Source organism: Salvelinus sp. IW2-2015, linkage group LG4q.1:29 (assembly GCF_002910315.2).
Source record: "Salvelinus sp. IW2-2015 linkage group LG4q.1:29, ASM291031v2, whole genome shotgun sequence".
Classification (NCBI taxonomy): Eukaryota; Metazoa; Chordata; class Actinopteri; order Salmoniformes; family Salmonidae; genus Salvelinus; species Salvelinus sp. IW2-2015.
This window is the reverse complement of record NC_036842.1, coordinates 337,672-353,324: the sequence shown is the minus strand read 5'-3', so window position 1 is coordinate 353,324 and position 15,653 is coordinate 337,672. Positions and strand designations below refer to the sequence as shown.

The 15,653-nt window shown below is 40.0% G+C and overlaps 1 protein-coding gene across 1 annotated transcript; it reads left to right on the top strand.

The window, feature by feature from the left end:
* Nucleotides 1–301: 301 nt before the first annotated feature.
* Nucleotides 302–10,707, top strand: psmd5 (proteasome 26S subunit, non-ATPase 5). The gene is made up of 10 exons (XM_023983293.2): nt 302–513; nt 1,707–1,851; nt 7,366–7,479; nt 7,566–7,694; nt 8,102–8,211; nt 8,353–8,495; nt 8,683–8,874; nt 8,988–9,097; nt 9,730–9,870; nt 10,209–10,707. Exons 1-10 carry the CDS (start codon nt 341–343, stop codon nt 10,464–10,466), a joined length of 1,515 nt encoding a protein of 504 aa, XP_023839061.1. The 5' UTR covers nt 302–340; the 3' UTR covers nt 10,467–10,707.
* Nucleotides 10,708–15,653: the final 4,946 nt, after the last annotated feature.

Below are 15,653 nucleotides of genomic sequence, written 5' to 3'. Positions count from 1 at the left end.
GCAGCCGAGAAGTTTTTGGGCCTCCAAGACTTAACGGCAGAAGCACTGCAGGGACGGACTACTGTCACCAGAAAATGTCCCGACCTCATAGGCTCTTTCTGAACGTGTTTAGGGACCTGATTATAACAGAAAAGCAGGCTGATTTAGTAAAATGTAAACTTCATTATTGATAGTTTGTATGATTTTTTTTTATTTTATACACTGTACGATGTATTATTTTTACTGGTAATTTTTTCTATTTGGTTATTTGTATTATTGACCTGTACAGTAGGTGGCGGAATGCACACATAATTGTTGCGAACGCCATTATACCAAAGAGGAAGAAGGTTGCAAGAGCAAAATGGCAGCCTCAATTGAGAGTTTGTTCGTTGAAATAGCAAGCCTTGAAGAGCCTATTGAAGAGCTGCAAACTTTAAAAACGGCCGTTTTATCAATACCTGTAAGCGCCCTTAGGGATACAGTGAGTGGACTCCGGCTTGAAGTGATTTTCTCTCTTTTGAACACAAATGACAGGTCTGTAACCGCTGCACTGCTGAGTCAAGCCTTAATACTAACATTAGCTAGCTATTTAGCATAGCAACAAACTCAAACTGTTAGTTAGCTAACGTTAGCTTGGACAGCTTCCTTGCAAAATAGACCGCACGTTCATGCAATGTAACTTAGCTAGCTAGATAAGTATAGATACATACCTAAGCCGCTAACCACTGTCTCGCGACTAGTTAGCTGACTTGGGTATGAATGCTAACGTTACTCTTGACTAGCTGGCCTTTTCTTAGCTAGCGCCTTGCAAAATACACAGAACCTTCATTAATGCAATGTCACTTCGCTAGTTCGATAAGCTAACGTTACCTACCTAAACCGCTAACTAGTCTTGTTTCTCGACTCGCTGACTTTGGTATGACTTGAGTATGAATGCTAACGTTACTGGCCCTTAGGTAGCTAGCTGTGTTTTCGTTAATGGTTTGAAGCTGCAATCTTAGTTGCTACATCCATTTTATGACTTATACAGTAATTTTATATATATATACCCATTGATTCTTGAATAATATATTGTAACGAACCTGGGTTTATAAGCGCGGATATCGACTCTGCAGCTTAAGCATACTTTGCAGCACAATCGATAGCGCGCTGGACTTCGGGCTAGAAGGTAGAGGGTTCGAGACCTGCTCCCTGTCTGTTTCATTACAATGTCTTTTAAAAGCTTCATGAGCTTAGTTCAATTGTCGTAGTTACCCCATCAGATCCCAGAAAATACAGGCTTGTTTTACTCCAATGTTTTGTAAGAAACACTGTATAGCCTCCAAATATAGTGTGCATTCAGGAGGATGCAACATTTTGGAACGTTTAGGTAGAAATATGCTATGTAGAACAAACATGCCTCAGTCTTCGACATGTATAATAATGAATCACGTCGGCTCTATTCTCTGCATTTCTATCTGGAACATTTTGCAACTGAATGTGGCACAGGTTAAAACTATAATTTTGATGACATGGATGGTAAGTTCTTGCATCCATAGCTCTGTCTGTGAATGTGAGTGGTTACATTTCTCCAAGCCCTTCCCTCAGCTTTTTACCAAAACACAGGCTTTGTTTCAATTAAGGATTCTAGCTTTAATGCAAAGTGCGTTCGTGTAGCTGACAGGTGAGATGTGAGTATGAGTCGTGCATGAAAGATTTTCAATGAAGAAGTCTCATTAATTTCACAGAGAGAAAATTGAGCTATGCGTGGACATCCTTGGTCGAATCCTGCTCGCCCTCAGCCCTGTCCACCTGGCCCAAAACTGCAGAGTGGAACTTCAGGCTGGACTGAAACATCCTGATGACACAGTCAAAATACTGGCATTGACACAAGTATGTTACAGCTGTCATGTATTCATTAATGGCGCACCGTAGGAAACGGTTGACTCAAACACTGCAACTCAAAAGCTGAGTAACGTTTTGTTATTAAATAGGCGTGTCTCCGTTGCCCTCGGTCAAAATAATGAACTACAACTTCCATTTAATGGTCGTTCCACCAATTCGTTGCCTTTTAAGAAGTGTAATTTGGTAATAAAAAAAAACATGCTTTCCCACCAAGAGGTTAAATAAAAACAATGCCTATAATTGTCTTAAGTGCCAAATATAGTAACAGGGTTGACTATTTCTTAAGTCAGCCATACATTTCCTCCAGGGGGAATGCAAGCTTTTTTTTTTTGCAACAGGGAGTGGAAATTGAATGCAAGCTTCACCCCAAAAATTTAATTGTTAAACAAATTATGGGTAACGGGGTTGATGTTTTATGTTCGAGCCGCTCAGTTTCCCACCACAAAACCCCAGAAAATTGCCAATAACAGTAGATCCAGCTCAGTTCAAACTACTAGCACTATGCATACCCCACAAGACATTCCACCAAAGATCTCTTCACAATCCCCAAGTCAAGAACAGACTATGGGAGGCGCACAGTACTACATAGAGCCATGACTACATGGAACTCTATTCCACATCAGGTAGCTGATGCAAGCAGTAGAATCGGATTCAAAAAACAGATAAAAATGCACCTCAAAACAGCCGGGACTGTGAAGTAACATAAACGTAGGCACATGCATAGATTATAAAATACACACTATACACAGATGTACACATGGATTTTGCGTTGTAGAATAGAATCAGATTTAAAAAATAAAAAAAACGGATAAATACACCTTATGCAACAGCGAGGACTGAAGAGACACAGGCACATAGTAGAGTGGCCTGAGGGAACACACTTAATGTGTTGTGAAATGTAATATTTTAAATTGTGTGTATATACAGTGCCTTCGGAAAGTATTCAGACCCCTTGACTTTTTCCACATTTTGTTACATTACAGCCTTATTCTAAAATTTATTAAATTAAACATTTTCCTCATTTACACACAATACCCGATAATGACAAAGCGAAAACAGGTTATGAGAAAGTTGTAAAAATAAAAAACAGAAATAGCCCATTTACATAAGTATTCAGACCCTTTGCTATGAGACATGAATGGATGGGGAAAACCTTCCAGAAGGACAACCATTTCTGCAGCACTCCACCAATCAGAGCTTTATGGTAGAGTGGCCAGATGGAAGCCACTCCTCAGTAAAAGGCACATGACAGCCCGCTTGGAGTTTGCCAAAAGTCACCTAAAGATTCTGACCATGAGAAACAAGATTCTCTGGTCTGATGAAACCTCTGGCATTTGCAAACATTTCTAATAACCTGTTTTTGCTTTTGTCATTATGGGTATTGTGTGTAGATTGATGAGAGGGGATTTTTAGAATAAGGCTCTAACGTAAAAAAGTGGAGAAGGTCAAGGGCTCTGCATACTTTCCGAATGCACTGTAACTGCCTTAATGTTGCTGGACCCAAGGAACAGTAGTGGATATCCTTAATAAATACAAAACTACATCTGCTTTTAATCTATGATTTGACTATTAGATCAATTTCTATTGTGACAATGATAGGTGAACAGTTTGACCATATTAAAACAATTCAGTTCACTTAACAGGGACCTGAAAAATGAGGGACAGATGTAAATGAATAACTAATCACATGAAATAAATATTAATCTTCAGAAATTACTTTGTCAAAGCAACAAAATAAGTAGTGCTTTACAATGATGGTGAAACCTAGAATTAACAGGGTTGTCATCTGAAAATGCTGAATTTTAGCCCTTTAGCAATCCTTAATTCATATTAAAAATAATTTAATTGGCAATGTGGTCTGTATTAGAGGGCACTTAATTTAATATGACATGTTTTTTTTTTATTCAACATGTTTAAAAATTAGACAAATCAAAGATGGTAGATATTTAATAAAAATTAAAAAAAGAATTATAATAATCAAAATACTAATTACTAATATGCCTCCAATTTTGTGAAAATGTTTGTCCTGGTTTCATATGGAATCACTCATTTGAAGGAGAACACTTATTAAATTACATTTACTGTACGAAATCTTAAAATACTCTCGATACATTAAGTAACATAATTAGAATATTTTGTCTTACTGGTGAGTCAGAAAAAAATGGCAAGAGTTTGAGTAAGATCTCTAACGGGTGCCTGCAAAAGTGGCCACACGCCTCTCCAAAGTGCACAGTTCCTAAGTAATTTATTGCACAACTTCAACTACTAAGTTGTTTTTTGTTGTTGCTCACCTAGCAGTTGTTGAGGAACTGAAGCGAGCACACTTGGGAGTTTTTGCTTGAAACACAGCCCTGCGTCCCATATTACACACAATTGGTTGTTTACGCAATCCAAAAATGGTCTATTATAAACCGCTTTCTCGGTCAGGTGGGCATCATTTGAATGCTTTTTCTATTGCCAACATGACTATGATATTAGTGTTAGGCTTTCATAATGTACTTCAGAGAAAATCGTATTTGCTCATAGAATGGAATTATGAGTGCATTCAGATGTGTTCCACTGCTAATTTTCTTCACTAGGACAACAAAATATGTTCAGAGGTAGCCCAGTTTAGCGGGAGAGATGGGGGCATTGTCTTGTTGCTCATGTTTAAATAAAAAAAACATACAGGGCTTGACATTAACCTGTTTATCCACTTGTCCTTCAGACAAGGTATTAGCAACTTTCAATGCAACATACCGAAACAAAACAAATTATGCAAACTTTGTTGTAGGCAGAATGCATCAGAATAGGATTCTATTGCATTGACACGCACTACTCAGCCCATACTCTACACAGATCGGTGCGGCATAAACAATTAGAGCTGCAGTAGGCCTATATGCAAACAGACCATAGTCATATATGGATATGTGCCGTTTAAGTTGAACTGGACTGTGTTTACAGCATCAGCAGTAGTGAGTAGATGAGCTTGTTTTGAGATCAAAGCGAGAGCTGCATGTAGCCACATGTGCACATTTTGTTCAAATCCTTTGCTAGTTAGTGAGTTATTAGCCCAGTTATATGTAATTTGTAGTCAGCAATCACTCCCATATTGCTATCTACAAGAGCACAAAACATATACATTTCTAGACATCTTTGAAAAGCAAGTCAGTTAAAGAGCTTTTTTGTCTTAAAGGGGCAGTGTTTGTATCTTGACAGGCTTAAAAAAGCAGAGGGTAGCATAATTTGTCTGATTCTCTAATAATGGCATGGGAATAATAATGCATTTTATTTTGTAAAGTGGTTTCTTGCATCAAACACATTTTCAGGCACCTTGTCTGAAGGACATGTGGATGAACAGGTTATTAATGTCAAGCCCTGTATGTTTATTTTTTCTCTCTGTCTCAGGGAATGTAGGCCTACATTGAACACCACACATTGGATGCTACTGTAGGCTGAATGAAAGAAGAGCTATTTTCATGTTCAAATGTTATGGGATGCATTTTGATGGTAGGCCGCTCTGGTAGTCCTACATTATGATTTAAATAGCCACAGTAGCCTACAAGAACACTGTTAAAACTAACTTAGTGGGTATAGCCTCAGTGTTCACTAGAGGTCAACCGATTAATCGGAATGGATGATTTTAATTAGGGCCGATTTCAAGTTTTCATAACAATCGGTAATCGGCATTTTTGGACACCGATCATTGCCGATTACATTGCACTCCACGAGGAAACTGCGTGGCAGGCTGACTACCTGTTATGCGAGTGCAGCAAGGAGCCAAGGTAAGGTTTTAGCTAGCATTTAAACGTATCTTATAAACAATCAATCTTAACATAATCACTAGTTAACTACACATGGTTGATGATATTACTAGTTTATCTAGCTTGTCCTGCGTTGCATATAATCGATGCGGTGCCTGTTAATTTATCATTGAATCATAGCCTACTTCGCCAAATGGGTGATTTATCAAGCGCATTCGCGAAAAAAGCACTGTCGTTGCACCAATGTGTATCTAAACATCAAGTATATATTTTTAAACCTCCATATTTAGTTAATATTGCCTGCTAACATGATTTTCTTTTAACTGGGGAAATTGTGTCACTTCTCTTGCGTTCTGTGCAACAGAGTCAGGGTATATGCAGCAGTTTGGGCCGCCTGGCTCGTTGCGAACTGTGTGAAGACTTTCTTCCTAACAAAAGACACCCAACTTCGCCAAACGGATGATTTAACAAAAGCGCATTTGCGAAAAAAGCACAATCGTTGCACGAATGTACCTAATCATAAACATCAATGCCTTCCTTTTCAGGTAGGTCCCTCCCAATGTTCTCTTTAAAATGTTTTATTGGTATTCAGCACATTTCAGGTCTGCCGAGCGCAAACTTGAACGTTGTGAACGTTCTGTGAACACTAGAGGTCGACCGATTATGATTTTTCAAAGCCGATACCGATAATTGGAGGACCAAAAAAGGCCGATACCGATTAATCGGCCGATTTTTTTTTTTTATGTACATATATATATATAATAAATGACAATTACAACAATACTGAATGAACAATTAACTTTTATTTTAACTTAATATAATACATCAATAAAATCAATTTAGTCTCAAATAAATAATGAAACGGGTTCAATTTGGTTTAAATAATGCAAAAACAAAGTGTTGGAGAAGAAAGTAAAAGTGCAATATGTGCCATGTAAAAAAGCTTACGTTTAAGTTCCTTGCTCAGAACATGAAAGCTGACGGTTCCTTTTAACATGAGTCTTCAATATTCCCAGTTAAGAAGTTTTAGGTTGTAGTTATTATAGGACTATTTCTTTCTCTATACCATTTGCATTGGATGTTCTAATAGGTACTTTAGTATTGCCAGCCTAATCTCGGGAGTTGATATGCTTGAAGTCAAACAGTGCAATGCTTGAAGCATTGCGAAGAGCTGCTGGCAAACGCAGTAAAGTGCTGTTTGAATGAATGCTTACGAGCCTGCTGCTGCCTACCACCGCCCAGTCAGACTGCTCTATTAAATCACAGACTTAATTATAATATAATAACACACAGAAATACGAGCTTTAGGTCATTAATATGGTCAAATCCGGAAACTATCATTTCGAAAACAAAACTTTATTCTTTCAGTGAAATACGGAACCGTTCCGTATTTTATCTAACGGGTGGCATCCATAAGTCTAAATATTGCTGTTAGATTGCACAACCTTCAATGTCATAATTATGTAAAATTCAGGCAAATTAGTTCGCTACGAGCCAGGCGGCCCAAACTGTGGCATATACCCTGACTGCGTGCCATAAACGCAAGAGAAGTGACAATTTCCCTAGTTTAATATTGCCTGCTAACCTGAATTTCTTTTAACTAAATATGCAGGTTTAAAAAAGGTTTAGCTATTTTCTGCTATTAATGAATACACCCCATGTCTGTCTGAGCCTCGGGTGGAGCTCTAGCTGTCATGGTGGCATAACTTTAATACAGAGATCAGGCAGCCATATTCAATAACATCTTCATTTTCCGCAGATTGGTAGAATGGTATTGAACCATGAGGCAGTAACAGAAATTCAGAACAACCAAGGCATACTTCGGGAAGTGATCCACTGCATCAGAGGAGAGAAGATGTCAGTGGCCAAAGAGGTTGGCATAAAGATGATACATTTTTGTAACCACATGTTACATTTCAAAACCACTTGTTGCTCAAGACCAGTTCATCAATTTCACAGGCAATACGAGCTCTTGCCAAACTTAGCCACTCCAAAGCTGGGTTAGATGCTCTATTCAGGAGCGACTTGCTGAAAGACCTCAAGGATGTGATGGCTACAAGTGATATTGTCAGATACAGAGTATATGAGGTACGCCCATTGCCACACATGTTTGTCTGTCTCCTAATATGTCTAATCTCTTGGAAATCTGCCTGCCCATACATATGAGTGCTTGAAAATAGAATTGTATGGCGGAGCATAGTGATAAGCATCAGTAAAACATATGGTAACCTTATCATGAAGTTGCTCATACATCTGAATATTGCAGTAACTACTCTAGTAACAATATTTTAACATGTTTTTATAAAGTGCAATACAATATTGCACAAATACAAATTCCAATAAGCACAGTAATGGAAAGAAGTGTTTTTCTTAGTATAAATATGGTACAAATAGCACACCAAATATGGCTGCTGGTACCCATCATGGGATACCCTATGTCTTGAATGGGAATGTCAATTCTACTGTTCAATATTGACTTGTCTCTCCTGTTGCAGCTGATAGTGGACATATCGTCTGTCTCTCCTGTCTCCCTGGGTTACTGTGCCAACAGCAGCTTTATTTCCCAGCTACTGGGAGAGCTGACAGGAGATGACGTACTGGTCAGGTAAAACATGGATAACCCACACCCTATAAAACAGACAATCTCTTGCTCCCACTCTCCGTCACTGGCCACACAGACGGAAAACACAAACTCTCCCCCTCCCGTTTCCCTTTTATGATATGTAGTGACCTCTGTCTGTTTCAGGGCTACAGCCATTGAGATGGTGACCACACTTTCCCACAGCCAGCATGGGCGCCAGTACCTGGCACAGCAAGGCATCATGGATAAGATATCCAACATGATCACTGGAGCAAAATCAGACCCCTTCTCTAGTTTCTACCTGCCAGGTGAGGAAGTTGTGAGTTGATCTCACATTTGCATTTTAGTAATTTAGCGGACGCTCTTCTCCAGAGTATAGTGTACAGTATACATGTTTGTACTGGGCCCCGATGGGAATCAAACCCACAACCCTGGCGTTGCTATCACCACGCTCTAGCAACTGAACCAGATGGAACCATGATGTCTCCCACACAGGGCTGGTGAAGTTCTTTGGGAACCTGGCCATCATGGACAGTCCCCAGCACGTGTGTGAGACCTACCCAGCTTTCCAGAACAAGGTGTTTGAGATGGCCATCGACCCAGACCCTGTTATGACTGGAGTGGCTCTGGACACACTGGGGATCCTGGGCTCCACCGTGGAGGGGAAACAAGTCCTGCAGAAAACAGGTTTTTAGTTTGTTTGTTTAGTTTCACTGCATTAATTCCTTATTACATAAACAATTTAGTAACTGCAGTAGATAACAATTACTCACTTTCAGTTTGGGTTTGTGTGTGTTCAGGTGAAAAGTTCCATGCTGTGCTGAAGAGAATGAGCCAGCTGGCCAGCGGTGGAGCCACCGAGCTGCGAGTGCGCTGTCTGGAGGCCATCTCACTCCTAATCACTCTGCAGGTCTGTCTGTGTCTCTGTATCTCAGTTGTGTGTGTGTGTGTGTGTATATACATTTGAAAACAAAGGAGAGCCGCACACTCTAGGAGCTCAGATGCAAAAATGTAATGTCCAACGTTTCGACAGCCAAGATGTCTTCATCAGGGTATAATCAAACACTGCAGGGTGACTCGTTTATATAGTGTCAAAAGACACACAGATGTCTGTAATCATGGCCAAATGTGGCCTAATATCATTGGTTATTTCTCAAATATAAAAAATGGCATACAAAGAACACCATACAAAAAACAAATGGATAGCATACGATCAGATTCATTTTAGACTACACAAGCTTACAAACAATTCCATTAAATGAGCTGTTTCCAGCTACAATAGTCATTTACAACATTAATCATGTCTACACTGTATTTCTGATCAATTTGATGTTATTTTAATGGACAGAGAATGTGCTTTTCTTTAAAAAACATTTCTAAGTGACCCCAAACTTTTGAACGGTAGTGTAGTGTAGTTTCCGACTTGTTTTCAATGAGAATGACAGATCTACAAGTTGCATTTCTATCTGAAATGAGTCAGGTCATACATAAAACGACATAATGGACCTTGTGTAAAGAATGCTGTGTCTGTGTGCGTACCAGGCTGAACAGCAGACAGAGGACCTGCTGGTTCTAACAGAGTCCTGGTTCCATCTACTGTCTAACCAGCCTATGGAGATGATCCGGAACATCAGCACCCAGCCCTTCCCTGAGCTCCACTGTAGAGCTCTACGCATATTCACTGTGAGTGGATGGTCAGGAATTAATGTACACATTACTGGACTTTTTTTTTCTTTCTTAAAAACGGAACAAAGTGACTGCGGATATGTTTCAGCACCATACTACATATTTTTTGTATAGAATCTGATGTAAGAATTCAAACTCATAAAATGGTTGCTTCCATCCGTTTTTGATTATATCAGTGGTACCTTTTATGAACCCTTTGTGATTTTGTCCCACTGTTGTAAAAGACAAGTGTCATTAAGTCGGAGGTGATTTCATGAAAACATAGGAATTGTTTGTTTGTTCAATTATTGCCTCACTGGCTAAAACTCAGAAATTGTGTCTTTGTTGTGTTGCAGGCCATCGCCTCCCAGCCATGGGGTCAAAGGTTAATGATTGGCACACCAGGGTTCATGGAGTTCATTGTCGACCGTTCGACTGGTCGGACCAAGGAAGCGAAGGATGCTAAGTTTGAGCTTGTGGGGGCGCTGGTGAGCTCTTCCACAGCAGCGGACATCTTGGGTAGCCAGCACTACTTACGCCTGCGGTCCTACCTCCGAGAGGGAGCGTACTATGTGACCGCTGTGGCAACAGTGACCACAGAGGGAGCGGACTGAGAGAAATGTGGAAAATGTCAAATTACACGCTATTCCCAATATAGTACACTACCTTAGGTCCTACTCAAAAGTAGCGAACTGTATGGGGAGTAGGTTTAACTTGTGACTGCTACCAGACCAGGACCAACAAGACTCAATTATTGTTATTTTATTAGATTGATAGCCTGAGATGCATTTACTGTTGCTTTTTCTAAGTGGAATATTTGCCCTTATTAAAGAGGAAGCATATTGAAAATGACAATCCAATAGTTTTATGATTTTTATATCACAGACTCGCATAAGACAGACTTTCCAAAACATTAGGAACACATTTTGCACTCAGACCAACCTCAATTCGTTGGCATGGACTCCACAAGGTGTCAAGTGTTCCACAGGGATGTTTACTCCAATGCTTCCCACAGTCGTCAAGTTGGCTGGATCTCCTTTGGGTGGTGGGCCATTCTTGATACACACGGGAAACTTTTGAGTGTGAAAAACCCAGCAGCATTGCAATTCTTGACACTCAAACTGGTGTGCCTGACACCTACTACCATACACCATTCAAAGGCACATTTTTCCTTGCCCATTTACTCTCTGAATGGCACAAAAACACAATCCATGTCTCTGGCTCCAGACTTAAATCCTTTAACCTCCTGTGTACTCTTTCATCTACACTGATTTGAAGTGTATTTAACAATCATTTATCAATAAGGGTTCATAGCTTTCACCTGGTCAGTCTGTCGTTGAAAGAGCAGGTGTTCCTAATGTTTTGTATACTAAGTGTACCTACAGGCCTTTTCTCAACTCCGTGTCCCAGAAACCGATGTGGTCACCATATGTATGTGTGAATTAATAGGTGAACGGAGGCATTTCCTCTCATCGGTTGCCGCCTCCGGCGGAGGATGCTCAGGTGTATCCTAACGCGGAACAATTTTCAAAATCAGCCTGTGTACCTGTTTAATACTATTTGTATTTCTTAGGGATCCCCATTAGCTGCTGCCATGGACAGACTTCTCCCTATCTTAGCTACTGTTGACTCAACATGTTTTGACCATAACAGTTTACAGTCCAGGGTTACTCCAAGCAGTTTAGTCACCTCATCTTACTCAATTTCCAGTCTTACTTAGTTGAGGTTTAGTTGAGGTTTAGTGAATAATGTTTTTCCAATATGTAGGACTAACTTATTCCTTGCCATGGATTCTGAAACTAACTGCAGCTCTTAAGTGTTCCAGTTGCTGTAGTAGCTGATGCGTGTAGTGTTGATTCATCCGCATACATACACATTTTCTCAAAGCCAGTGACATGTTAATATATATAAAGGGGCCTAGACAGCTGCCCTGGGGAATTTCTGATTCTACCTGAATTATGTTGGAGGGGCTTCCATTAAAGAACACCCTCTGTGTTCTGTTAGACAGGTAATTCTTTATCCACAATATAGCAGGGGGTGTAAAGCCATAACACATTTTTTCAACAGCAGACTATGATCGATAATGTCAAAAGCCGCACTGATACCCCTTTTAAATAGCTGTTGGAAATTGCATTGGAGAAAAAGTAACTATACGCTACTTATCATTTTCTCTCTACAAATGCATAGCACAACTATACTGAACAGAAATATAAATGCAACATGTAAAGTGTTTGCTTCATGAGCTGAAATAAAAGATCCCAGAAATATTCCATACGCACAATTTCTCAATTTGGTGAACGCATTTGTTTACATCTCTGTTAGTGAGCATTTCTCCTTCGCCAAGATAATCTTTCCACCTGACAGGTGTGGCATATCAAGAAGCTGTTTAAACAGCATGATCAACCTTGTGCTGGGGACAATAAAAGGCCACTAAAATGTGCAGTTTTGTTGCCACAGATGTCTCAAGTTTTAAGGGAGTGTGTAATTGGCACGCAGAATGCAGGAATGTCCACCAGAGAATTAGATATTTAATTTATCCTCTAAACTGCCTCCAACATCGTTTTAGAGAATTTGGCAGTACGTCCAACCAGCCTCAACCGCAGACCACGCATAACCACGGCAACCCAGGACGTCCACATCTGGCTTCTTCACCTGCGGGATTGTCTGAGACCAGCCACCCGGACAGCTGATGAAACAGGAGTATTTCTGTATGTAGTAAACCCCTTTTGTGGGGAAAAACTCATTCTGATTGGCTGGGCCTGGTTCCCCAGTCGGTGGGCCTATGGTTGCACCGCTTCCCAATCGTGAAATCCATAGGTTAGGGCCAAGTATTTTTTCAATTGACTGATTTCCTTATATGAACTGTAATGCAGTAAAATTGTTGCATGTGACATTCATATTTTTGTTCGTGAGGTATTGATTGGAGTCCACCTGTGGTAAATTCAATTGATTGGACATGATTTGGAAAGGCACACACCTGTCTGTATAAGGTCCCACAGTTGACCGAGCAAAAACCAAGCTATGAGGTCGAAGGAATTGTCTCTAAAGCTCCGAAACAGGATTGTGTTGAGGCACAGATCTGGGGAAGGGTACCAAAAAATGTCTGCAGCATTTAAGTTCCCCAAGAACACAGTGGCCTACATTTTTAAATGGAAGAAGTTTGGAAACACCAAGACTCTTCCTAGAGCTGGCCGCACAGCCAAACTGAGCAATTGGGGGAGAAGGGCCTTGGTCAGGGAGGTGACCAAGAACCCGATGGTCGCTCTGACAGAGCTCCAGAGTTCCTCTGGAGATGGGAGAACCTTCTAGAAGGACAACCATCTCTGCAGCAATCAGGCTTCGATGGTAGTATGGCCAGACGGAAACCACTCCTGAGTATAAAAATCATATCCAATCAATTGAATTTACCACAGGTGGACTCCAACCAAGTTGTAGAAACATCTCAAGGATGATCAATGGAAACAGGATGCACCCGAGCTCAATTTTGTCTGAGGTCTCATGGTCTGAATACTTATGTAAATAAGGAATCAGTTTATTTTTATTTTTTATATAATATATTTGCAAAAATGTCTAAAAATCTGTTTTTGCTTTGTCATTATGGGGTATTGTGTGTATATTGCTAAGGATTCTTTTTTAAATCCATTTTAGAATAAGGCTGTAATGTAACAAAACGTGGAAAAGGTCAAGGGGTCTAAATACTTTCTGAAAGCACTTTTATTTATATAATATAGGAGACTATCAATTTTATACCTGAAAAAAAACTAAACTGTTCATGTTGGATATTATTACTAGGTTTGTTTTGTTAGTGAATTGACAGCTCCTGTCAAAATGTTATGGGTGTAAGATGGGATGTTGCTGCCATCTGTTGGTAAATGTTAATTACTGCAACAGTGTTTTTACAGGCGTGCTTGATATACCCGGATGCATTGCAATGTGCTGAACAAGCATCAATGACCCTGGCTGCGTCCAAGCACTTAAAAGACACACCCTCGTCCACTTATGCCCTTGGGGGAATCCCCATCACCATCTTGGAGGGTGGTCCAGATGATTAGCCAAGCAAGGGAAGTTTGCAACGTAAACCCCCCAGCCGTCATTTTTAGTCAGCTTTGCGAGTGTACAATTATGTTCACTCTGAGGCCTGAAACTCCCCATAATTCAATTTGCTACGATATTTACTTTTTACGTAATAGAAAAATGTATAACTTATTTGCATTCGTTTTTACTTACACTTGTATGTTGACTTCTCCATTGATGTTGTCTTTACGTTTTCGTGGACTTTTCTTAGCGGATGTACAGTTTTTGTTTTGGAAATTGTAGAAATAAAACATTTTACTTCTTCAGAAGTCCCAGCTAGGCAGGCTAACATTAGTTAGCTAATTCATTTACTAGCTATCATACAGTAGGCGTATATTCATAATTATATTGTAGCGACCCGCACAGTGAGTTATGTGTTAGGCTAGTAGGTGGTTGTGTTGTACTTACCAGTACCCAGTGTTCGCGGGGTCCGACATGTCAATCAACCTGCTATCTGCCAATCACGGGAATGCCTGGAATGTTCTGATGCCGGGCATCGTGGCGGTTGGCGGAGTGGCGTGGAGGGGGGTTGGGCAGGGGGATGGAGCATTGGAAGTTAAGACCAGGTTTAGCCTTTGTTCTCTCTCTTATGTCTGGCCTTCACAAGAGAAGGTCACGGTTGGCTTGTGGTTATCTTTCATTTATTTGGCGTGGGCTACGGCCAAACAGTAGCCTGTGTAAAGTGGGTTAATAAACCGTCAATTCGTAAACTCAATCCTCTGTCTGGACAATTGTTCCTTCATGATCTAGTCAGGTCATTACAATATATTTAAAATTAGACATGCACTCATAATTGAATGTAGCGCATATAAAGCACCCACAAGCACAATCATTGCGGGATTAACGAATGATGAATTTCCAGCCAATCGTGGTCCATTTAAAAATCATTCCTTCCTCCCTCATCCCTTGCCCTGCAAGTGTGTACTCGTCAAGCGTCATCAGAAGTGTCCACTTAATTTAAGTGTTTGGACCGCAGTATGTGTCTCGTCATTTAACATCCAAACAGGAACGGCACCCGCTGCTTTGGGCTAGTATTTTGGCTTGCTCCTCAATAAATGCTGGTGGTGTGTATCGGGTGTGGTGGTTGTGTTGTGTTGTGTTTTTTGTTTGTGTTTATAAATAAAATGAAATATATATATATAAATTCTGGCGGCAATGACAGAAGCCAAATGTGAGTTGGCTTGGGGGTGTGGTTGCCACCACCAAGACACAATTGTCCGTCAGAACTTTCATAGTTTTGATGTCTTGCTATTGTTATGCAATATAGAAAATAGTAAAAATAAAGATAAACCTTGGAATGTTTAGGTGTGTCCAAACTTTTGACTGTTACTGTATATATAAATTCTTGAAGAATATGACTTAGAAATGCCTCCAAAATATAAGCGTGTTTTTCTCCAATGTTTGTAAACATTGTAAATGTAAACAAACACTGTATAGCCTCATAACATGGTTAAAACAATTTTGATATCATGGATGGTCGATCCTTGCATCCAAAGCTCTGTCTAATAATCTGAGAGTGGTTACATTTCAGAGGCTGGGCAACCATTTTGTTATTGTTTCATTAAAGGATTTCCCCTTTAAACAGCTGCATATTATCAAGATATCAAAGTGTCACCAACAAAAAGGTAAACAATAGGTCTATAGCAAATTAAGCATATGGCATTCATTTTTCATATTTAAATAGCACTTTTCAGTTGTGCTCAAAGCATGCCATTCCATGAGCGCAG